At 39.9% G+C, this 24,404-nt stretch overlaps 1 protein-coding gene across 1 annotated transcript; it reads right to left on the reverse strand.

Moving 5' to 3' along the window:
* Window positions 1–6,199: 6,199 nt before the first annotated feature.
* Smp_161160 (putative lupus la ribonucleoprotein) lies at window positions 6,200–24,096 on the reverse strand (the record flags this gene model as incomplete). The annotated part of the gene is made up of 4 exons (XM_018789988.1): window positions 6,200–6,885; window positions 9,107–9,152; window positions 20,534–20,735; window positions 23,662–24,096. The coding sequence occupies 4 exons, from the start codon at window positions 24,094–24,096 to the stop codon at window positions 6,582–6,584; spliced, it is 987 nt and encodes a 328-aa protein (XP_018655376.1). The 3' UTR covers window positions 6,200–6,581.
* Between the last annotated feature and the right edge of the window lie 308 nt (window positions 24,097–24,404).

Raw genomic sequence — 24,404 nt, forward strand, 5'->3', positions numbered from 1 at the left:
TTGGGCGCCAAGTATAGAGAAGTCATTATATTTGAAAATCTATACTGTGTTAAAACGTTATATATTTCTTTGATGATTTTGATTATTACCCTGAAGAAGTCCAGACAAATTTTCTGAACGGAACGTTGGAATTATTTTAAATTTCAATCGCCTAGATTATTCAAAATATAATCTTGAAATATAATTAGTTAATTTGATAAATTTTACGTTTTGACCTCTTCTAGTCGTAGCTCACTGGAATGTATTAGATTACTGAATGGATGTTTTTCACAGAAGAGGGGTGTTATAACAATTATTTATATTCAAAATATCTAACATAGTATGAGTTAATTGTCATTTAACTCATGAATAATCTAGGATGAATGTTTTAAAACAACCAGCGGTTGTTCACTTTTATCTTTCGTTAAAAACTCGTGTTGATATATACAATTCAAGGTAGATACTACTTGGGTGATTAGTTTGTCAAGACTAGGTTGTTGTACATTTAAAGCTAGTCATCTTTAATTTATGGAACTAAATCTACGAAATCCTAGTGTTATGTAAGATTCAACTTTCATCATTCAGCATTACACTTTAATGTTGCCTAAACAAAACGTACTTAAGTGGATATATTTGATTATAAGGGCGATTTAATGTAATCTTTTAGTCGAAGTCACCGTTATTTGAAAGGTTGGCCCAAGTACTTAAATTTTCTATTTATGCTAACATTAACCGACATTTATGTAAGCAGTATTTGACAAAAGTCACTTTATGAAATGATATGAATAATAATATTCACAGTAGAACTTAATATAGCGAAGTTCATCAGTTTCTCTGTGCTAGTAGCCTTTTTTAAAATAAATTCACTTGTGTGACCCATCAACCAGTGTTTGGTTGATAATAACACTTCATCCTTACGATGCTCTGTAACCCGATAGGTTAATTGACTAATCAGTAGTTAGTTTCCTTCAATAAAACTTGATCTCTTGTCAATGTGAAACAAATATGTAAAACCGGTGTATTGCGGAGAATTATATGTGTAGGAATGTTGGAAAAAATAACGAGCACGATGAACAATAACAAGAAATGATATGTTCGATTGCGACCGCAGGTGAATTGACACCTCCAATTACTGAGGCTTGAACAAGCTAGTCACGAGAGCTTTGCATAACTGACCAATTTATATTATTTTGGTTTAACGTTATACGTAGTTCTAAATAAATATTTTAGTGATGTAAGGTGATCAGATGAATTCACTTATACAGGAGTATTACTGTTAATTTATTTATGTAAATTATATTAGCTGGTTGATGAGTCTCCGAATTTCTAGTTTCTGATACCACGTACACCCAACCACCGTCTAACTCAACCCACAATGTCTGGGATAGGAAAAAGTTGAAAGGCAGGAGCAACCAGACAAGGACAGGATCAATCTACAAAATCATTATCTGTCACTCCAAGTCGTTTTTACCTGATCGAGGTCAGTGATTGGAAACGTTGAGTGACGCGGTTAAAAATTGGTCACAGAAGCTTTCAATCTTTATCTTACCTTAGGTTTTGTCTCGGCATAATTTCACTTTTTATTTTATCCATTCTCGGATCATACTCCTACTACCATTGATACCACTATAATTCCGGAACCTTTACAACTCGTCTCGCTATGTTGGTGTGATTTGGCAATTTAAGTCGATGCTTGTTTATTGTGTTGGTTATGACTGATTGGCCGGGTAAATGGAATTTTGTCCAAGTAAATTTTGAACAACTGCTATTTCTGACTCCGTAGAAAGATTCTAATAGTTTAAGATGAAATAAATGTTCATAGGAAGTTGATAGACCATACATAGTACGTACCAATGCATGCGAAGTTATATTTGATTGTACCGGTCATCAGCGAATGTGTAAAAGCTGATAAAACACAGAGAAGACATTATGAGGGCACTGAAAATTGATAAGTGAGAGGATTATTATCATTATATGAACGGATTTAGGCATATGAATTGACAATAGATGCGATTTTCTCGGTACCTTACTCCCTACTGAGCTGTGGAATATGAAACAACAGCACCTGACCTGTGGATTATTATTCACCAAAAGTACCACTACATACATTTCAAACGTATAATTCTGACAACCAGCGGAACAAGAATTGATCTGAAAAAAGCAGGAAATACGTAAATATTCAATCACCGCAACAGACTAATATAGTGTCCATTAATAAGACTAAACATGATACAGACAGTTCGAAAGTAGTTTACATGACTTAAAAACCGTCAAGCGTTCAGCGAAATGCCAAAGGGTATACCGAACGAGGCTATCACATACTGCAGGAAGTCCATGTGGACAGAGCAGTGTTCTAGTCGTCACATTTACTAACCTAGTGCCATACAAACGAGGCTTGGTGGATGACCTATCCGATATAATCAAATGAGCATGAAACAAAAGAGCCATTTCAGGTTAAAATAAATAATGTGACTGAATAGATATATGATAAGATTTATGAGCCGGTAGAGAACCGTAAACCTTGAGATCTAGTCCCGTCTAACACATTTATCTTAGATTGAAAAGTGGTCAGATAATGTGACCTGACTTAGCCACTACACAACTTCGCTTACAACTGAACCACCTAGCTATGCAGAGGGAGACGACGAAAACTGTGCAGGATTCTGTGCTGTCTGATTCCAAATAATAATATGACTCACGCTTACTTATGGGTGGACGAACCATTTAAGATAACGAATAGGCGAATTATCTTCTTACAATAAATCCCTTACTCTTGAGATATATGAATTCTCTGAGTAGGCTAAATATAACACCCAAACACTATATAGGCGATTAGATTATATCTAGCTGTGTTAATCAGTTTATGTGTGTGTAAATACACATCGAGTGGAGAAACCGTAATATCCTATACGTTATGACTGCATATGTAACTAAACGGTAGGAAAACTAATGAATAAATTGTAAATTTGATGGGATCCTTGTCCATCGCGAACTTCTTTAATAAGTGTATTTGAAGACAATGTATAAAATGATAGGAAGGATAGCATTAAGCTATCATTATGAATCATGCGATTTTCTTAGACTGTTCTAACGTGTTGAATCTACCCAAAACATACCCGGCAGATAAATTATTAATACTGTATAAAACATGTTCAGTCACCCAATCAAACGTCGACAAGTACCCATTTCACGTTACCACCATCTGTGTTTACAGATTTACATGTACCTGCTAAAATAGATTGGTCGAACAGGAGGCCACATCTTAGTTTTTTGAACATGTCCCAAAAAACCTTCGAACGAGAGAGAACTATTTTAAACAGCATAATTACGGCCTATTTCGGATATGTCGAATTCACCATACTACCAAATCGTCCAATGTTTTGGCTGAAAAATTGGAACCAGTTAGAAGGCAATTATCTAAATATTCTATTCATGATACTTTTCAGTTTATTGATCGTAATAAGGACGTCAATACTTCAGGAAAACACATGTTCTCGCTAGACGTTAACTCTTTGTTCACTAACGTAGGTCGTAACGGTAAACCAGGTTTATGTACTTTCTGTAGTCCATATAAGCGCGGGATGATTAGACCCATTGGACGTATGTGATCATATAAATTTGGGGTTATTATCTCCTTATTCTTAAGATTTCTAACAACATCCGTTGGCCTTTTTTTGATTTGCAGTGTTTTATTTACTTCTCCTTTGGGTTTGGAAAATTTAGTAACATGGATACACTAATATACAATGTAGTAAGAATAACTTATTAACTATGAACTATTTGGATTAACTAATGCTCCAGAAAAGAAATAAGGGTTTAATCCCAAGTAAACCTGACAAAGGAGCTGGTGTGGTGCTACTTGACCGCTAAGAATATTAGGATAAAATGAAGTTTATCCTAGAGGGGTCTCCATTGGGTCCAATATTAGAAGACTGTTTCATGGAAAAACTAGAAAACGATCGACTCATTTCAATGATTAATCGATTTCACTTATACGTAAGATACATGGAAGACACATTTGTCGTTTGTGACAATAACATTGAATTAGAGGGTATCTTACCTTCAACTCATGTCACCCTTTTATAGACTTCACTTTAGAAAGTGAGCGAGAAAGTGTACAAGACGTCTGATGAGGAGTAATGGTTCCTTAAAAAGATCCACCTTTAGAAAACAAACATGGAATGGCCAGTTGACCAACTCCTATAGCTGGGTTCCTTTAAGTAGAAAGAGAAATCTCATCCACTCTTTATGACATCGAATGCATCGGATATGCAGTACGGAATGCACCGAAGGACCCGCATTCCACAGCAAAACCTTGACGGAAAATGGCTACCCAGACTGTTTCATAGAGAAGAATATGAATAAAAGCAGGTATGACAAGAAATTTAGTTGTTCCATCCCAAAGAAAAACCTCTATATAAGTCTGGAATTCAAAGGTGATCGAACATCTGACGTAATCAAAGATCGTTTAATGACAGCGATCAAAAGAACATTTAATACAGCAAACTGTGAATAACCTTCACTAGTAGGAACTTTCTGTATCCATAAACGATAAGCTCCCGTGTCTGGTCGCCTCCATGTGCATCTACCAGTTCACCTGCTCTTGTGGAGCAAGGTACATTGGCCGTAACCAGCGCTCGCTTTCGACTAGGATACGTGGACATGTCCCAGTTTGGTTCTACAAGGGTGGAAGGAAAGTAGTTAGGAGCTCTACACTTGAACACCTAATCGACTGTAATCAATCTACGGATCCAGTTTGATTTTAAGGTTAACATGATTCGTTCAAATCTACCTAGATTTCTTCGGATCCAACTCCTAAAAATAGCCGAAGCTTTTACTATTTCATGAGCTCAAACCAAAACTATGCATACAAAAGATGTATGTCCTGTCGTTACCGTTACCTTAATTAATATTATTTTATCATCATTATTACTGCGTTCCCCTTTACTTATGTCTCATTATTTTATTCATAAATGTTCATCACCTTATTTATTTTTACACTTCTATGACTTTAAATTATTGTAACTAAAAGCGTTTTAATCATCTTAATATATTCACTAAACATATTGTTATTATTAGTGTTACGTAATCTAGTATTATAATCTTTCTGCTACGTCATCCTGGTTATCAGTGTTCACATGTCCTCACGGAATTAGTACTTTAACAAAGAAATTCTTCGTATATATACGATTGTACAGCTTGATAATAAATTCGTTGAAAAGAGATGTTTTCTCTGAACTTTTTGTTTTTAATTCTCATCTTTTTATTTTCAGCTTTACTCATTTTATTCTTACGTACTATCAGAGCTTATTCGTTACGTTTCTAGCCCTTTGGACTTTTGTTACTGTCGTAGAATGTTCTTTCACATAATATATGTAGTCACAGTTGTTATGATTTCTCTTATTACGACCCAGATATTCCTATTGCTTAGTATTCTTGGACACCAATTCACTCAACAAGTCCCTAAATGAGAACACAATTGAACAGGAACGAAATTATGTTCCAAATAACAAAGGTAGATGAAAGTAGGAATTCCAATAAGAAAAACGTTAGTATATTTATGGTTTTTCATAGTCTTCTCCAAGTATCTACTAGCGCTGATCGGCTAAGTAATAGCCAATCAGCGTGCACCAACATAGTCCTGTACAGAACGTGCCTCAATTCAATCTATATTCAGCTAATAACAGTATTCTATTCAGTCTATTGAATTTATTTACACCCTTGCCATACTATACTGACGTGTCTTCAAAGTAACTTCCAACTAAACTCTTTCATATATGCAATTATAGTTTTTAAACGTCGCAGGTTGTAAGCAGCTGATGAGAATCAAACGAAATAAAATGAATTCATGCTATTCTGCTCAAATCTTTGTTCATGTTATCTTCCAAGTACTACCGTTGACAGCAACAAATAGACTAAATAACACACAGGACAACAGAATGAGTCTGATGACAGGCACCGAGAACAAACATGTGAAGACGTCTAGACACATTTCAGTAGCATGAATACAGTTTACATATAGTACACTAAATCTTCACATACTAGGGACTGATCACAAACTCAGAGAGAATCTGCCATCGTGTCATAGAACGACAGCAGAATATGTTGATATTCACGTTTCTGGAACTTATTAGAAGAGATTGTTTGGATGTCGTCTTGTAGAGCAGAACCAAACCGTGTCTTTTTGAGCGATGATATATAAAAAAAAAGAAATGAAAGATTCCATAAGCAAATTTTCCGGTATTCATGCATCATATGATTATACTTTATTTTACACTGTTTAACTGTCATATTACTTTGAAGATGCATCTATTGATAATTCAAATTACAGGCAACATTTTATAAAAAAAATCGAAACAATTATTCTGAAATAGTTTGGTGAAAAAAAAATTTGTTTTTCTAGCTACAGAAATATCTATTATAAAATAGGAATGTGTAACCAGTGTTAGACAAGGGGATTTTGTTATATTCTGAATCTGGTGTATATATATATCGCAAAAATGGAGAGATATGAAGGAGTCAAGTGAAATATAGATGATCATGAAGGATGCATTTATCACCGAAAGATTGACATACTTCTGTTATATGTGACTGGTTGTTTTCTAAGAGGCGCAAACTGCACCGGAATCTATACAAACAATTGCATTATCTAATGGCTGAAGTTCGGCTTCTGAAGACTTAATCACTTTAGCTCCGTCGCGAATCAGCATTCGCTGTAGCCGGAGTAACTCACGCCAACCAGGAGAAAAACCAGTACTTTCTTCAGTTGGTGGACCTATTGGCTCTCGTACGTGAGACACATGAATACTATTGTTGCTAAAACAATCCAGACGACGTAGAAATGTTTTGCGAATGGGATCAACTTTATCATCAGCAACATCCTTGGGATTGGTGGTATTGGGGACACTAAAAACAAAAATCAGAATGTTGTCACATGCTCAAAAGAACCATAAATGAAAAATAACGAATTCAGGTATACAAGACTTTATACTGTGACTATATATACGCATATAAAAATATTCAAGAGGCAGCTTTTTTGTGTAATCTCGTGAATTTAAAAACATTAGATAGATTACCGAATTTCGGCTCAGGTTTATAATTCATACATCCTGTTCGCAAACAAAAATAATCGATTGCCTGATGAGATATCGACTACTTTATTATTTGTGCCTATGACCAAACCCTTATGGAGTGATATTAATTTTTTTTATTTTAGAGATTAAATCAGTGTGAAAATGGTTTTTATCGCGGGTCGACATCAGGTGGAAGAACCTCTGGAAACTTAGAAGCACTGGATAGTCATTTTATCTTATTTTGAGGCAGCACTTCAATAATGTTCTCCAAGAACCGTACCTGGAATCGTACCTACGACTTCTAGGTCCCACAGAGAGCGCATTATTTATAGATCACCGACTTGGAATCGAATGGTCAAGTCACATATAGAGCATCCATCATCCAATATCATAACCGAAGAAAACTATCACGTTAAATTTAGTGAAAGCTCAGTGTAAACAACCATCATAACTAAAACCAATAGTCTCCATGCACAGGAATTCACTGTAAGTAGAATAAATAAATTAGTTTATGGCATGGATGACTTTTGAAACTCCTATCATTAGAAAAAAATTTCAAACACGAAAACACTCCTTTTGATAAAATGACATCTCACTGACAATACTTATCATATAATGATCACCCGATAATATTTACATGATTTTGTGGTGTCTAATCGCTTTGAAAATCAAAGTGGAAAACTGTTGGTGAATCACTGATATATATTAGTCATCTGGTTTAACAATTAGTCGATTTTTTTGTGATGGTCACATTTGTTGCTTTGCCTTTGTTGGGGATGTCAAATCCCCAGAACTTAATTGATAAATGGCTTAATTTTATAATTTTATTTTGAAAATTTGAATTTAGCTGTTTGCGCGCCGAAAGCGCTCTTTTTACATTTACGTTATATTTCCCACTTGTAAACTATTTTAAACGCTATTGGTCCATTGTTTCTTTGAGTGTGCTATTTTATAATGATGCCCAAGGACAATTTGTTGCTGTATATATACGTTTGACTTTTTCCCCTTATGATTGTTGTGCTTCTGGCTGCTACGGAATATATTTCCCCCACTTCCAATTTTGAACTTCTTACTCTAGTTAGCTGGGTATGGGTCGCGTCAGAATAGCTAGCTTATCGGTCTCTGGTCACAAGTCTCTGTTCCGTTCGCTACTAGTGAATTCGAAACGCTTCAGACATAACAGCTTTTCATGAATATAATTTAAAAAGTAGCACGATCATCAATAATGAGGACAATTTGTATTGGGTACGGTGTTTCGATCTCTGTTATTATGACCCAACTAATCTTATTGCTTAGTATTCTTCATATACTTTACTTCACTAGATAAGTTCCTAAATCAGAAAACGGCTGAACAGGAACATAATTATATTCCAAATAAACAAGGTTGAATGGAAGTAGGAATTACAATGAGAAAAACGTTAGTATATTAATAATTTTCACACAATAATCTAGAGTCATTCCCAAGTATACCCTGGCGCTGACTGGCTAAGAAATAACCAATCAGCGTCCCCCAACATGATTCTGCACGGAAAATACTTTAATCCAATCTATAGTATTCCGCTAACACTACATCAAGAACAAATAATCCATATATCACTAATGCCTCATTTGACCATAATTTGTGTATTTTCGGCAACCTTGTTTATTTGTGGATTCAGGTTATGTGTCGGATTACGAAAATCTGACTACTAGTATCTAAATATAATAAAATTATCGCAAGGGATCTGTTTCAAAAAAGATTATTTACGCATAAATTTGACGTATTTTTTCAAGCTCTGAGAAGAAATGAATCTTTTTAAGCTTATTTAGTAGTTAACGGTGAAAGTAATCAAAGCAAATACGGATAAGTACATATAATATCATTTGAATGCTTAGGCTCTTACAACAATCCTGATTTGAGCAAGCGGTCGAAGATCAACAAGCTTCGCACAAGTGACCTCAAAGAAATGAACCAGTAACTCGTCACTGAGTTGTTTGAATTAATCGATGAGAAGTACTTACTGTAATACATGATTTGCAATAAAAGAAAAGATACGGCAATTAAGGAAACTTACGTCTTATGTTCGGGTTGGTTTTTATTTAGTTTTTTATTGCCATGACCTTGTATACAGAAAAAATATAATTACGATACTTTAATAAGTAGTGAAAGTATAATGATTGATAATAATAGCTTTCGAAATAGAACAGAACAGAACCATATTTATAAGCAATGTAAGGACTTGTAAAAAGTATCGGACCAAATTACTACACCACACTGCGATTGAATTATCAAGATATATATTGGTGCAGTAGTAATAGTAGTAGTTAGGAAATTACACATAGATAATGTTCCCAAAAACACGAATTCAGGCAATAAAAAAGGAAGTATAAGATAATTTCAAACCTCAAATGAAGACAAAGAGTGGATGAATTTAGGGTACTAAATTCGACTCAGCACAAAGTTATACAATATCTCCAATCACTGATTACGACAATTCCGCATACCACAACCACATAGTCTGCACCTACCATAATGAATCAGATCAGGTCAGCAACTTCATGGAGATGATACATATCCATAAATTTAGTAGTGTCAAAAGATAAAATCGAGCCATGCAGGTCGTTTCTAAATGATTATGCTGAAATCGACTATCACAAATTAGCAGCATTGCAAAATATAGACGTCGAGCTAAACAGACTAAGGTCTGACGACACCCGATGGCGAATGGTACGGTAGAGAGATTACATCAGCAACTTAAAGCCTCTCTTACATCTGTTATTAGCAATAATGATTGGGCCAGCAAGCTCCCATTAGTCATGTTGAGTTCAAGATCAACAATTAAACAATATATAGGATGTTGCCCAGCAGAGTTGGTTTATGGAACTACTCTACGTTTACCAGGAGAGTTTTTCACCTCAGATAAAAGTGTTCCAACTGATTTGGCCAACTATGTACAACGTCTAAAGCAGCATATGAGTAATTTAAGAGTAACCCTTCCGAGGCAATATGAACACCGGGTGTACATACCAAAACAACTGAGTGACAGTACCCAAGTGTTTATCAATCAGAAGGGATAATGTGCAGCGTCCCTTACAACCGGCCTATGATGGTCCACTTAAAGTGATTAGAAGAAATGATAAAACTATTATGGTAGATAAAGCCGGAAAAACGGATGTATTTAGCATCGACCGAGTCCAACCAGCTTTCATCGAAGCTGATGATCAGCCAGTACATACAGACCCTTCGAAAATCGTCGAACCACCGAAACGTGAGTTCCAATCATCGACATCGACGAAGAAGAAAAAGAGAATCCGGTAAGGACAAGATATGGTCGAAGAGTAAGATGGCCCCAACGATACATAGCTACGATTTTTAATTGATAATATTTTCCACCACCTCAGATGTAAATTTCTATCCTCTTCGTTTTATATGTGCACATCGAAAACTTTATCTATGATTATATTCAACATATTTTGTATGTTACGATGTCAATTTATATACACCTCTGGAAGCATTAACGCATTATTTTGATCTGTTATCTTATCTGACCTCATGGACGTACACAAACCCAAGCCCACACGCATTTGTAATAACTTACGCGATAGTTCTATCATACATCTTAATTTCATAAATTTTGATATTTACCGTCCTGTTAAATTTAATACTTTTTTGCCAAACACACTGTTTTGTATCTTTGTTTACTGGGGGGGGAAGCTATTATAGCAGCTCACGTACAATTGAGTTTGTTCACATCTAATTTGGTTAAGCCCTTTGTTAACTTATTTAACGGACAGAGTAGTTAGTGCAATAACAACCTATCTATACCATTGTACCTTTATTATGTACGCTTGAGCATTGTTTACTGCCTACGCATATATTCATTTTGCTAGCCTTACTATTGCCCCCAAATGCCCTGGTATGGCCGAGAGTGGGGAGAGTCTACTCTCCCTCTCGAAATGCTCTCACATGGCCAGCGAATATATATAGCCTCTGCCAGGGAAGTCCTACTCACTGCCTTCTCGTGGCGGGGGTGTTGTTCACGAAATTGAGAGGACGAAAAGCGAATGTCCGGTGCTTTAACTGGGTTGGTGGATACGAAAAGTCCACCTAGGGGAGTTGGAAAACCCTGATTCCAAACCAATGGTGCACATGGGCTCCAGTATCCTGATGGAACGAATGGCGGACGAACCTGTCATTGGTCAACGGCTACCATGGGACTGCATCTCCTCACGATGCTCCACTGCCTTGTGGATCAGACCTTTTGGTCAAAGGCTCGGGGTGTGGCCCCCTAAGAAAACCACCTGCTTCGGTTTGGGCACCCGGGCAGTATCACAGCCCACTCACAAATAAATGAAATGATGAATTTTATTGACGATACTATTCCTGCTCATACTAGAAGCAAGACAATTTACATTATTATTATTACCTTTATTATTAATATTATTCTTATTATTTACCATATCGCTAACTCACCCCCTTTTATCCCCAATTTGTGTAACCTTACTTTTCAACTTATGCAGCAGCTCGCCCATGGCGGAAAATCTGTCCTATCTAAACGATCTCTAGTCACTGTCTGGTTGAAAGTGAATGCTTCCACCGATTATGAATACTGAAGCAGTCTTTCTGAAACCACGTACGCCGTTCAAGCTGGCTTCCTTCAACGTTCGCACACTAATGCAGATCGGACAACAGATGGGGCTGGCTATGTCTTTAGAAAGTCTTAATGTTGATGTTTGCTGTCTATCCGAGACCCGTATTCAAGACTCTAGTGAAGTACTACAAATTCGTTCTCCATCTGTCGCCTCGAAAAGCTTGTTCCACGTGCGCTTATCCGGGGACCCTGTGGCATCTTCGTCTGGTTTGCTGGCGTTGGTGTTGCACTAAGCGCTAGAGCTGAGGCAGCACTAATCGATTGGATCCCCATTAACAGTCGGTTATGTGCTGTTAGATTAGAAAGTTCCATCAAAGTGAGAAGAAATCGGCGTGAGAAACGGTGTCTTTTCGTTATCTCCGCCTATGCCCCGACAGATTGCAGCCCGGATGCAATCAAGGATGAGTTTTGCCACCAGTTAACTGTTCTTCTCCAGAAAGCGCGTTCGACAGATATTGTAGTACTAGCCGGAGACTTGAATGCACAGGTCGGGCGTCTAGGCACAGAAGAGAGTCGTTTAGGTGGCCGATGGGGACTTGTTGGTCGCAGGACAGATAACGGGGACCGTTTGCTGCAACTGTGCACAGACCACAACCTGTTTCTGGCCAGCACTAACTTCCGGCACAGTCATCGCCGGTGTGCCACCTGGCGTCCTCCCTCTGCATCCCAAGCCTGGACTCAGATTGATAACATCGCGATCAGCTACCGCTGGCGTGGTTGTGTACAAGACTGCCGCTCCTTTTGGAGTACCTATCTGGAGTCTGATCATGCCCTGGTCTGCGCCAACCTCACCTTACTTTTCAGTGGCCGAAGGATTGACCACCACCAACGGATTGATGTTAGTAAACTGGCTGCAACTTCTGTTGCAAGTAAATATCAAGCGGAGCTAGCCTCTAGGCTAGCTACCACCCCACCGAAAAGTATAGATGAGCATTGGTTGCTTCTTCACGACGCCATGAAAATGGCGAGTAAAGCCGCTTGCGGCTTCGCGAAACGTCCCGCTTACAAGCACTGGGTTTCTTCTGGCTCCTTACAACTGATAGAAGCCCGTCGGTCTACTCCGGGTGACCGTGAGTTTGACCACAAACGAAGGCTGTTACGTAATGAAATTGGGAAAAGCTTGCGTAAGGACCGAGAAGCCTGGTGGTCGGAGCGTGCTAATGAGATGGAAGCAGCAGCTGCATCTGGTAACTGCCGGAAGCTCTTCCAACTCATCCGAGCCACTGGCAGCAAGAAGTCTGGTGTGAGTGAAACAATCTACGAGGATGACGGGATGCCAATCACCAATATCTCTCGACGTCTTGGACGATGGGCGGAATTCTTCGAAGGGCAGTTCAACTGGCCTGCTGCTCCAGCAACATCAACCAGCTTGTCCTGCCCCCCATGGCCGGTGACGACTGATCCACCAAACGAGGCGGAAGTCCGCAAGGAACTCCAACTCCTGAAGCGCTACAAATCACTAGGCCCAGATGACTTACCTCCGGCTCTTTTTAAAGATGGTGGTGACTTTCTGGCTAAGGAACTGACTGTGTTGTTTGGAAAGGTTTGGGAGTCAGAAAGTGTTCCAACATCATGGAATGAGTCGATAGTCGTCCCTATCTTTAAAAAGGGTTCACGTTGTTCCTGTAACAACTACCGGGGAATAAGTCTACTTCCGATTGCGTCCAAACTATTGGCTTCTATCATTCTTCGTAGGTTGTTTAAAACCCGAGAACGATTGACTCGCGAGGAGCAGGCTGGTTTTCGTTCTGGTCGAGGATGCATTGATCACATCTTCACCCTCCGCCAAATGTTAGAACACCGTCATACTTATCGCAGGCCAACAATCGTAGTGTTTCTTGATATCAGGGCTGCCTTCGATTCGTTGGACAGGACTGTTCTCTGGGATTGTCTATTGAAGAAGGGTGTGCCTGAGATGTTTATTAACATCTTAAAGGCCCTGTATACAAACACCTCAGGCAGGGTGAGGGCATACGACCACCTTTCTCCCTTGTTCCATTCGAGCAGTGGGGTTAGGCAGGGTTGCCCGATCTCACCATTCCTCTTCAACTTTGCTATCGACGACATTCTGGAAACAGCTCTGATGGATGTAAGTAATGGCGGTGTGGATATGTTACCTGGAGAACGACTTCTCGACCTTGAGTATACAGATGATATTGTCTTACTGTGCGATAATGCTCAAGCCATGCAATCCGCACTTAATCAGTTGGCAATCAGTGTCCGCAGGTACGGCATGTACTTTGCACCCTCCAAGTGCAAAGTACTCCTACAAGACTGGCAGGATTCTCATCCTGTACTCACCCTAGATGGTGAGCAGATTGAAGTAGTTGAGAAGTTCGTGTATCTAGGTAGCTACATAAGTGCTGGTGGTGGCGTGAGTGATGAGATCGATGCACGTATAATGAAAGCCAGAGCGGCTTATGCCAATCTGGGCCATCTTTGGCACCTTCGTGATGTTAGTCTGGCTGTCAAGGGTCGGATCTACAACGCGTCGGTGAGAGCAGTTTTGCTCTATGCTTGTGAAACCTGGTCTCTCCGAGTTGAGGATGTTAGACGACTCTCTGTGTTCGATCATCGTTGTCTCCGAAGGATTGCTGACATACAGTGGCAACACCATGTTAGTAATGCAGAGGTTCGGCATCGTGTGTTCGGGCGCAGAGACGATAATTCAATTGGTGTCACCATCTTGAAACACCGACTTCGGTGGCTTGGACATGTTTTACGAATGTCGTCCCAGAGAATTCCACGTCGTGCATTATTTGCCGACCCTGGGACTGGTTGGAAAAAGCGGAGAGGAGGTCAGTGTATGACATGGTGTCGTGGTATGAAAGAAAGCTGCAAAGGGCTAGCTTCTGTTGGTCCTTCACGACTCCCTGGCTGGGGTCCGAGAGATGGTGCAACACAGTGGCTAGAGACGTTATCAGATATGGCTCAGAATAGAAGCCAGTGGCGAACCTGCTGCAACCTTCTTTTACTTTCTACATAAAGAGTGGTTCTAACTTTCTTAACTGAAAGAGTTTTCTGGTTGTACATTTCAGTCCGCCTTATCTTTTCATCCTTTCTCTTCCTACTTTCATTATTTTGTGTGGCGCATATGTATCTGGTGCCCTTTTGTACCAATATATATGTGTTTAAATAAAATAAAATAAAATAAGTCTTACTATTAATCGCTTAATTGATTCGATGATTCATTCATTTCGCTATGTATGCATATGTACATTTTAATCCTGTTGTTTACTGACTCGCTCGCTCACTCGCTTGCTTTATAGCACTACTCTTTCATGCTTGCTTAACGTACCTGTAATTTTGAATATCTGTGCGTGGTTCAATAATAAACGCAATCAACACCTTGTATTCGCCTTCTGATTTATACGCCGTTGGGGCGTTATCTAGTCGCAGTTATCAGGACGAACAATAGACAAAGTTCAAGGATAATATCGAATATCGACCACCACATACGTCTCGGTTCAACCAATTCCCAACATTTTTCAAACCTACTCCGACATCAGCCAATATTACCCATCGAGGTAGGCAATGGTCAAGCACACGTAGAATATGCCCTAATCACCTCAATTGATCAATACTCAGTCTTACTAACCGATTTGCCTAGAACCCTACACTTATCCTCAATATTCTTCATTTAATTTTTCTACCATATGAGGCCAGTGCCTAGGAATACATCTGTAGCCAAGTAATTGCAAACTCCACGTCTCCTGCTTTACAGACATAGTAATGTACAGAGAACTGCTGCACAGTGTACTTCCTCTTTGGTTGGCGGATTGTCATTTCATCTCCACAAAAAGGTAACACCAGTTAACGAAAGCTGAGTGAACTTTCTGACCTGATTAGACATCAACCATCTATCAGAGTTGAAAGACTTCCAAGATAACTGTATGCAGCGAACAACAGTATATGTAGAAAATTCGCTTACATGGGTAAAACGATACAAACAACTTTCGTGGAAGAACAGATTATATGGTTGAATTTTACCTTACAAAGGCCAATAATGTGAATTTTGTGAGGGGTTTGAAACTGTTTTCTTGTTAAGACTACATTTTAAAGGGTCAGGCTTAGAAAGCCAAAAGGTACATATAAACACTAATGTAAAACGTTGTTGGGAGGTGCAAGTAATTCTAATTGCAATTTTTAAGAAGTCTTGGAAGTACGGTCAGTACTTACTATCATTTTAAAGTGGGTCAACAACAAACACCGAGTTTAGATAGTTTGATGTTTAGTAGCAGTAGCAAATGAGATCAATTCCGAACTGATCGGTTTTATTGTCAGAAACTCGCTAACCACTAAATTGTGAGATGAACCTGATGTGCCCAGTAGCATAACCACGATTCCAATGATAGTTTGTTAAGTTCATACTATTAATGAAAGACTGTAATTTGACCCGATCGTTGCTGCTACCTTGACGTGGTGGTCGGGCTTGCCTATCGTGATGAAGCAATCGAGCTATGCTGGCTGGAACAATCGTTCCTCGAGGTCCTACCATGCCAGACAGGTCGGTTGAAGAGCGGTGAGACTAAAAGCAGCAAACCCAAGGTCCGAAGGCGAAGTCGTACTGCTGACTGTACAGAGGTGTGACAGCAGTAAGGTGTTTCCTTCAGACAACCAGCATGACAGCGATGCTGCCTTCCCACAAGGAGGGGTGGGGTTAGAAAAGGTCGACCCTAAAAATGCACACCTCGCCTTATCCCACGGATATCCGTCTCCGGCGGTAAGGTTTTTTTGAAGAACGGAGCTAACACAAAAACTACCCACAAAAAGGTCGTGTGTGACCGACCTCAAGCAGTTGTCCCTTGGGCACTGCGGTCACGCTCTCAGGTCATTAAGACCACTTCTAACCCAATTTCCTTTTCAGGTACCTCTAGAAGAATCCTTCCACGGTGTGGGCAACCGGGAAGTGATAACTGCCCTCATACCTCTAACAACACTCAAGACCACTGTATTCATAATCAATCTCCTTCTTCAATTCCTACTATTCCTTCTACCTTGACTTTCAACACTAAACTTCCTGTTCCGGTTTCCTCCTCAAGTGTCACCATGGCCAACGATTCTAGTGCGCGAAACGCTGTCCCAGGTCTACTAAAACCTCGCTCCAAACTACACATTGGAGCCTTCAACGTACGTACCCTATGCCAAATCGGTCAACAGGCCTCCTTAGCTAAAACTCTAGAATCTCGTACCATTGATGTATGCTGTGTCTCCGAAACACGCATACAGGATCCCAGTGTGGTCATTCACTTGACCTCACCTCGCCAAAATGGACAGCCGACGAAATACACCCTCCGTGTATCTGGCGACCCGTTGGCTAGTTCTCGTGGACTTGCAGGTGTAGGCATAGCACTAAGTACAATGGCAGAACAGGCACTACTAGAATGGATCCCCGTTAACAGTCGCCTGTGTGCTGTCCGGCTAAATGGCTCCGTAAGAACTCGGAAGGATAGGGACACACGTCGTTGCCTTTTCGTCGTTTCTGCCTACGCTCCCACTGACCGCAGCCATGATGAAGTAAAAGATGACTTTTACAGAAAACTCTCTGAGCTTCTTCAGAAAGCTAAGCGCTCAGACATAGTAGTCGTAGCGGGTGACTTTAATGCCCAGGTAGGCAGCTTAAATCAAACAGAAAGACATTTAGGTGGGTGTTTTAGTATTCCGGCTCAACGAACCGATAATGGTGATCGTCTGCTGCAACTATGCTCAGACAATCGTTTATTTTTAGCAAGCACTAATTTTAAACATAAGGAGAGACATCGTCTAACATGGCGACCACCTGCACCAAACCAACGATGGACTCAAATAGACCATATTGTCATCAGTCATCGTTGGAGAGGCTCAATAGAAGATTGTCGCTCGTATTGGAATACTTGTTTAGACTCTGATCACGCTTTAATACGAGCGCGCATTTGTCTGCGCCTCAATGGACGCAGGAAAATTACACTAAGAAGACCCATTAGGATTGAACTGGAGGACGAGAAAGCCAAATGCGAATTCCAGAAACAACTGAGTTCACATCTAGGCAGTTCTGTAAACGAGACTGACCCAGATGCTGCTTGGAAAGACATACGAACAGCTGTGGAAACAGCAGTCACATCTATTAGTCATTTAAACCATAGGGCTCCAAAAAACCAGTGGATTTCCTCTAAGTCCATTTCACTGATGGATTCGCGTAAACTCATCCCATCAGGCTCTGAACACGACGAAGAGCGTAAACAAATTAGATCTAGGTTAACTAAAAGTCTAAGGAACGATCGTGAGCAGTGGTGGGCAACGAAAGCAAAAGAGATGGAAAAGGCAGCGGCTGTAGGCAACACCAGGCAACTATTCAGACTAATAAAAGAAACCGGAATTAAGAAGTCAAGTGTAAGTGAGACAATCTCCGAAAAAGACGGAACCCTTATCTGCTCTCAACCTAAACGTTTAGAACGATGGGCGGAACACTTTGAGGAGCAGTTTAGCTGGCCTTCAGCTACTGCACAACTACCCACTATTCCCAGAAAACCTGAATGGAACATTGAGGTAGGCCCCCCGACCCTACTTGAAGTTCAAAAGGCTATGAGTAATCTGAAACGAGGAAAAGCAGCTGGTCCTGATGGATTGGCTCCAGAGGTCTTTAAATATGGTGGTCCAATTTTAGCGATTAGGTTGACTAATATTCTGGCTAAAATCTGGGAGACGGATGTAATCCCATCCGACTGGTCACAATCACTGATTGTCCCAATATATAAAAAGGGGTCAAAATCATCCTGCGATAACCATAGAGGGATTAGTCTGACTAACATAGCATCTAAAATACTAGCCTCAATAATTATCGGGCGCCTAACTAAGACTCGTGAACTGCAAACACGAGAAAATCAGGCTGGCTTCAGACCTGGTCGTGGCTGTATCGACCACATATTCACCATTCGTCAAGTTTTAGAGCACAGACACGCTTATCGGCGTCCGACAATGATAGTTTTTCTTGACTTGAAAGCAGCATTTGACTCTGTAGATCGAGAGGTTCTGTGGCAGTGTCTGTCATTGAAAGGTGTACCTGAGAAGTACATAAACCTTGTGAAGGCTCTTTACTCGAACACTATTAGTCGAGTAAGAGCTTATGGCGAACTGTCATCTGATTTTACAACCTCAAGTGATGTCCGTCAAGGCTGTCCATTATCCCCATTTTTGTTTAACTTCATTATAGACCTGTTGCTGCAAATAACACTCTCTTCGACTGAATCTACAGGAATTGATCTCCTACCAGGGGGACCACTAAGCGACTTAGAATACGCAGATGACATAGTCCTGTTTGGTGAAGACGCTGGCAAAATGCAGAGTCTTCTGTTGGAACTCAGTAATAATGCCAGGATGTTTGGGATGCGTTTCTCCCCATCCAAATGTAAATTGTTACTCCAGGACTGGCCTGCGTCAACACCCGAACTAAGGATAGGGAGTGAAGTAGTCGAACGCGTCGACAACTTCACTTATCTTGGAAGTCTGATCAGCCCTAATGGGTTGGTGTCTGACGAAATCTCTGCACGGATTCAAAAAGCTCGTTTGGCTTTTGCCAACTTACGTCACCTATGGCGTAGACGAGATATCCGTCTATCAATTAAGGGACGAGTATACTGCGCATCAGTTCGTTCTGTTCTACTTTACGGCTGTGAAACATGGCCATTAAGAGTAGAAGATACTCGTAGGTTACTAGTATTTGACCACAGATGCCTTAGAAATATTGCTCGCATCTGCTGGGATCACCGGGTAAGTAATAGTGAGGTTCGACGCAGGGTAATAGGGAATGATGGTAAATCAGTTGATGAGGTGATGAATCTTCATCGACTGAGATGGTTAGGCCACGTGTTACGTATGCCTGAACACCGATTACCACGACGCGCTACGCTGACTAGTGTAGGAGATGGTTGGAAGAGAGTTAGGGGCGGCCAAACCAAAACATGGCATCAATGCTTGAAGTCACTAACTTCTAGTCTGAGCCATGTTGGCAGATGCAGACTACCTGGTTGGGGTCCGCGTGACTATCGTAACCAATGGTTGGAAATTGTAGGTAACATGACTCAAAATCGATCACAATGTCGTAGGTGTATACACTCTTTATCTTCCCTTAAACCTTGATATTAAAATTGTTTCATAACTTTTTTCCTTCCTATACTATATCCTTATATACAACCTTTCTTTATATACTACCACCACTAAATTAATTACTTCTATGAATCCGGTGTTGATCTTGTTGTGCTAACGAGGTATGGCAACTTGGACCGATGCATATATGTGCCTGGTCCTACGTTGTAGCTGACTGACTGACTGAAGAGGGTGAACACTAAACATTAGATGGTGACTTCACTAAGAGTGAGTGCAGATCGAAAATGTCTCGATCACCATTAAATTGGGAAAAACAACTTTTGATGCAAATCTGATTGCTAATAAAAACAACTTCTATTCGTATCTAAACATTCAGCCGACGTTAAGATTTAAGCCAAGTGCATTTATTTGAGACTATTCAGATGACTGACGAACATATTTTTCTGCATCCTGCAAGGGATCTTATGGGATGTAACTAAGAATATTGAAAATATTTTCCCTTTTAGTTATTTTACCACAAATCAAATACATGACTACCAACCACTACGTTAAAGCTCTTAATCATGATACACCCTACTGTGGTTTGAATGGTTAAATAGTCAGTTAAAAGCCAAGTACATGAAATTGTACTGAGTACCATTAAGTGACTCAAATATGGAAAGACTTAACAGTGCACTTGTTAGTCAACCAACAATTTTTTATTAAAAAGCGATGTCAACATCATACAAACTAAGGAACTACATTTAAAAAGGAAGATTTGTAACTTACACAAAAGGTATGCATAGATTTTCCCCCAGTGAGAGCGAGATAAATTAATTGCTTTTAATGCATCAGGTCGATTAGGGAATTCAACAACAGCACAGATTTTGACACCGAGTTGACTATGTAGTATTTGTGAACGTTTAAGATCAGATGGTATCTTGCGGTTTGGAAACAGAACACGCACTAAAGATGGAGGATGGCCATTCATCTGCAAGGTAAAATGAAAACAAAAGTAGAATATTTTATGATGTACGTTACACACTGAGCTATATTTTTCATATTACAGGGACTATTGTGCAATGATAATTGTGATCAAAAGAGAAGGATTTCGTATTAATCAAGACTTATTTAACTGTTGTGACTTCAAGAAAATTCAGTATGTGTCCAAATAAAAGGGCTCAACAACCGAATCGCTGACCAACTCAATGGGCGAATTTCATTTTGATCCTGATGCTGGTGTCACATTTGAATCATGGTTTAAGAGATACTAAGACATTTTTCAAGTTGAGTTTTCACATCAAGATGACTCTTCAGAGGTGATAATTTTACTTCGTAGACTTGGAGCGGCTGAACATGAAAAGCATTCGAACATTACCTTGCCAAAAAAATCATCGACTTCTCATTATATTGTGCAGAAGTCAACAGAAATTTGCATTAATCAGACTTTGTTGTTTAATTTGAGATATAATTGTCTTAGAACTGTTGATATTTGGAAGTAATTTTTTTCATATGCAGCATTTGTTAATAAGCAATGAAAGAGTTCCACATTGCGCCCACTTTTTGATGAACAATTCAAGTGTCTTATCTTTGTATTAGGGTTGTAGTCATCGTCAGACTCAAATATTCGTACTAGAATCGAGTCAAATCCCAACCTTACGTTTAAAGATATTACAAATGAATGTCGTCATATTGTTAATCTTAAGAATGATACTAAAATAATCGAACATCCAAATCCCGATCCATTTCATTTACTGAAAATTACTCATTCAGACCGCAGTATTAATGTCACAAAGCATGATTTACGAAGTTTTCCTCGTCTGAACCAAATGCATAATGTTCATGACTCTAGTTCACGTCGCTCGACAATGCCTCCAACTAGTTGTTGGAAGTGTGAGGCATGGCATTTCTCCCGTTTCTGCCCATTCGATAAGCATGATTGACTCTCTAATTAGGCTTTTTCTGATTGGCCCTCCATATCACTGTTTCTGTTGTTTGGTTGGGAATACGTACTCTTAAACAGTGGACGATTTTAAGACATAAGGATATATAGAAATATATACATTAACTTTGGCGTGAAAACTAGTGAACTGTGTACGGACCGAAAGCAGGTTAAAGGTGGACTCAGATGCCCTAGAGAACTTTTGGGGGATAGGGAAACATAATCAACATAAAGTCTAGCACAGATTTGCGTTGGCCCAAGTTTGCTATCCGATCAGATGAAAACAAAAGGGATCGAAATTGTGTGATAGAACTAATAAAAACGAAGACGAAACATTGGGAACATAGTTTGGGAAGATAAGGTAGAAAGACACGTAAGAAGGGATACCAAAAGTTGAAATCGGCATCTAAACAGCGAATGCATCTGCGCCATTATGAGGGATTGAGCCATGCCAACCAAAGTCTCCAACCACCGGTAACAGTTATCTGGTCTACCCCAACCAGGTAGTTGCCCCCAAATGCCCTGGTATGGCCGAGAGTGGGGAGAGTCCGCTCTCCCTCTCCAAATTCTCTCATATGGCCACGCGAATATATAGCCTCTGCCAGGGAAGTCCTACTCACTGCCTTCTCGTGGCGGGGGTGTTGTTTACGAAATTGAGAGGACGAACAGCGGATGTCCGGTGCTTTAACTGGGTTGGTAGATGTGGAGTGTTCACCTAGGGGAGTTGGAAAACCCTGATTCCAAACCAATGGTGCACATGGGCTCCAGTATCCTGAAGGAACAAATGGCGTATCAATCAATCGTTGGTCACCGGCTACCATGGGACTGCATCTCCTCACGATGCTCCACTGCCTTGTGGATCAGACCTTTAGGCCAAAGGCTCGAGGTGTAGCCCCCTAAGAAAACCACTCGCCTCAGTTTGGGCACCTGTGCAGTATCACAGCCATCACACAAATCAAATGAGATTTGTGTGGCGCATATATATCTGGTGCCCGTTTGTACTAATATTTATGTGTTTAAATAAATAAATAAATAACCATGGCAGTCTGAATCTACTACCATAGCTCAGACTAAAGGGTGACCAGAAGATTGTTGGTTACCATAAGGGGAATACGAATTACCGTTGGCCAAAGTGAGTTTAAAATATGAATTATGGTGCTTAAAAGTGACTTTACACATTTGACCAGGCTAAAACATCTTAGAGGACACAGAAAGGATGTTTAAGAGCCAAAAGTGAACTTCCTTTCAAGTACATGGTTACTGATAGTTTAACCAACCTTTACAGTCAGTGTATTATACTTCTGGATAAACGTGGGCTTTACAGAGTAGATAGGTGCCTGAGAATCAAAAGTAATAAACGTCGATATCAGCAAGTTTTGACACACTAGGCTTTACCGAAGCTGGAAAACTCAGGAATCGCCCTGTGTCTGATTAGGTAGGTTGAAGACAGTTTTGTTAGTTGCTGAAAGTACATAGGCCAACTGAAAGTCCAAATTGATATATTGTTACAGGTCCAGGTCTCTGTTTACGAGGTGAGTTAAACTTCCTGAAAAAGTACATAGAACCGCTAGACGCATTGATCAATCGCTTGAGAAGTCAGACCTTTCTGACTGCATCTTCATGATGGGACTAAACAAGCACAAAACCATGCTAAAAAGGCAATAAAAGGGCCTTTAGTTTGTTCTCGAAACACCCAATTAGATTTGTGCTAAACGCAGGCCAAAAATAAATACCCAGAAACTAGAGGTACAACTGCAGTCTGAGATGTAGGTGGGTAGTTACATCTTGAGACTCACTATCGACCGAAGTGTTCTAAACAACATCCCCGGTGTCCTTCAAAATAAAACCTGACGTATTAATAGGAACCAAGAGCTATTAATCTGTCAATACCCCTATCGACATAATCATCATCAAAATTCTAAGACACAAAAGGGGTAATTAAACACTGCATTGTGATTACTTCGTGTCGACTTACCGTGAAGAACTCCTGAATACTTTCCACTGTGACGTTTGAATTTTCTGGGAATTCCGACAATATGATGGTACGGTAGTAAACGGATTTGTCCCAAGTGGGCAAAGGATCAACGCGTCGAATTGTATTCCCATCTTCTGACACCTCAATTTTAGTTGATGCTGTCAATGACTGACGAATAACGCTTAGATCCGTCGTCAAAGACTGGAGTTTTTTAAAACTTGCAATTACTGAGAGATCCACCCATCCATCTTTTGATGACTTGACTAAATTTAGAAGGTACTGGTCTTTTAAAATATTTGCGTCCGAGAAATAGAATTCACATTGTTTGATAATCTTTTCATTCATAAGCTCTGATTTCGGCTCACTGCATACAGCAATATTTTCTTTATCCTGCAGCACCGGACAATCAGAAAACCCACTGGGACCCAACTCCATCAGATGGTGTCCACTCCGCCAAACTTGGAAGGCCCGCCCAGTGCGAGGACTCAATACTATTAAGTAACGTCGAACCTCGTAATTTACAATGTGGAAATAACGAGATATTATTCATTGTGGATCTGGGTGTGTATTGTGGAAGATGGGTTTTTGTTATGGAAAGGTAAACGTAGTGTTTTCTAATACTTAGTTTCAGTTCCAGTTTGGAAAGAACAGGAGGCTTGATGGCCTGTGTTAGTCCTGCCAATGATGGTGTTTCAGTTGATCCAACTTTCTTTTTAAAGAGTCGACGGATGGAGCCCCAACCA

The sequence above is a fragment of the Schistosoma mansoni genome, chromosome W (genome assembly GCF_000237925.1).
Source record: "Schistosoma mansoni strain Puerto Rico chromosome W, complete genome".
Classification (NCBI taxonomy): Eukaryota; Metazoa; Platyhelminthes; class Trematoda; order Strigeidida; family Schistosomatidae; genus Schistosoma; species Schistosoma mansoni.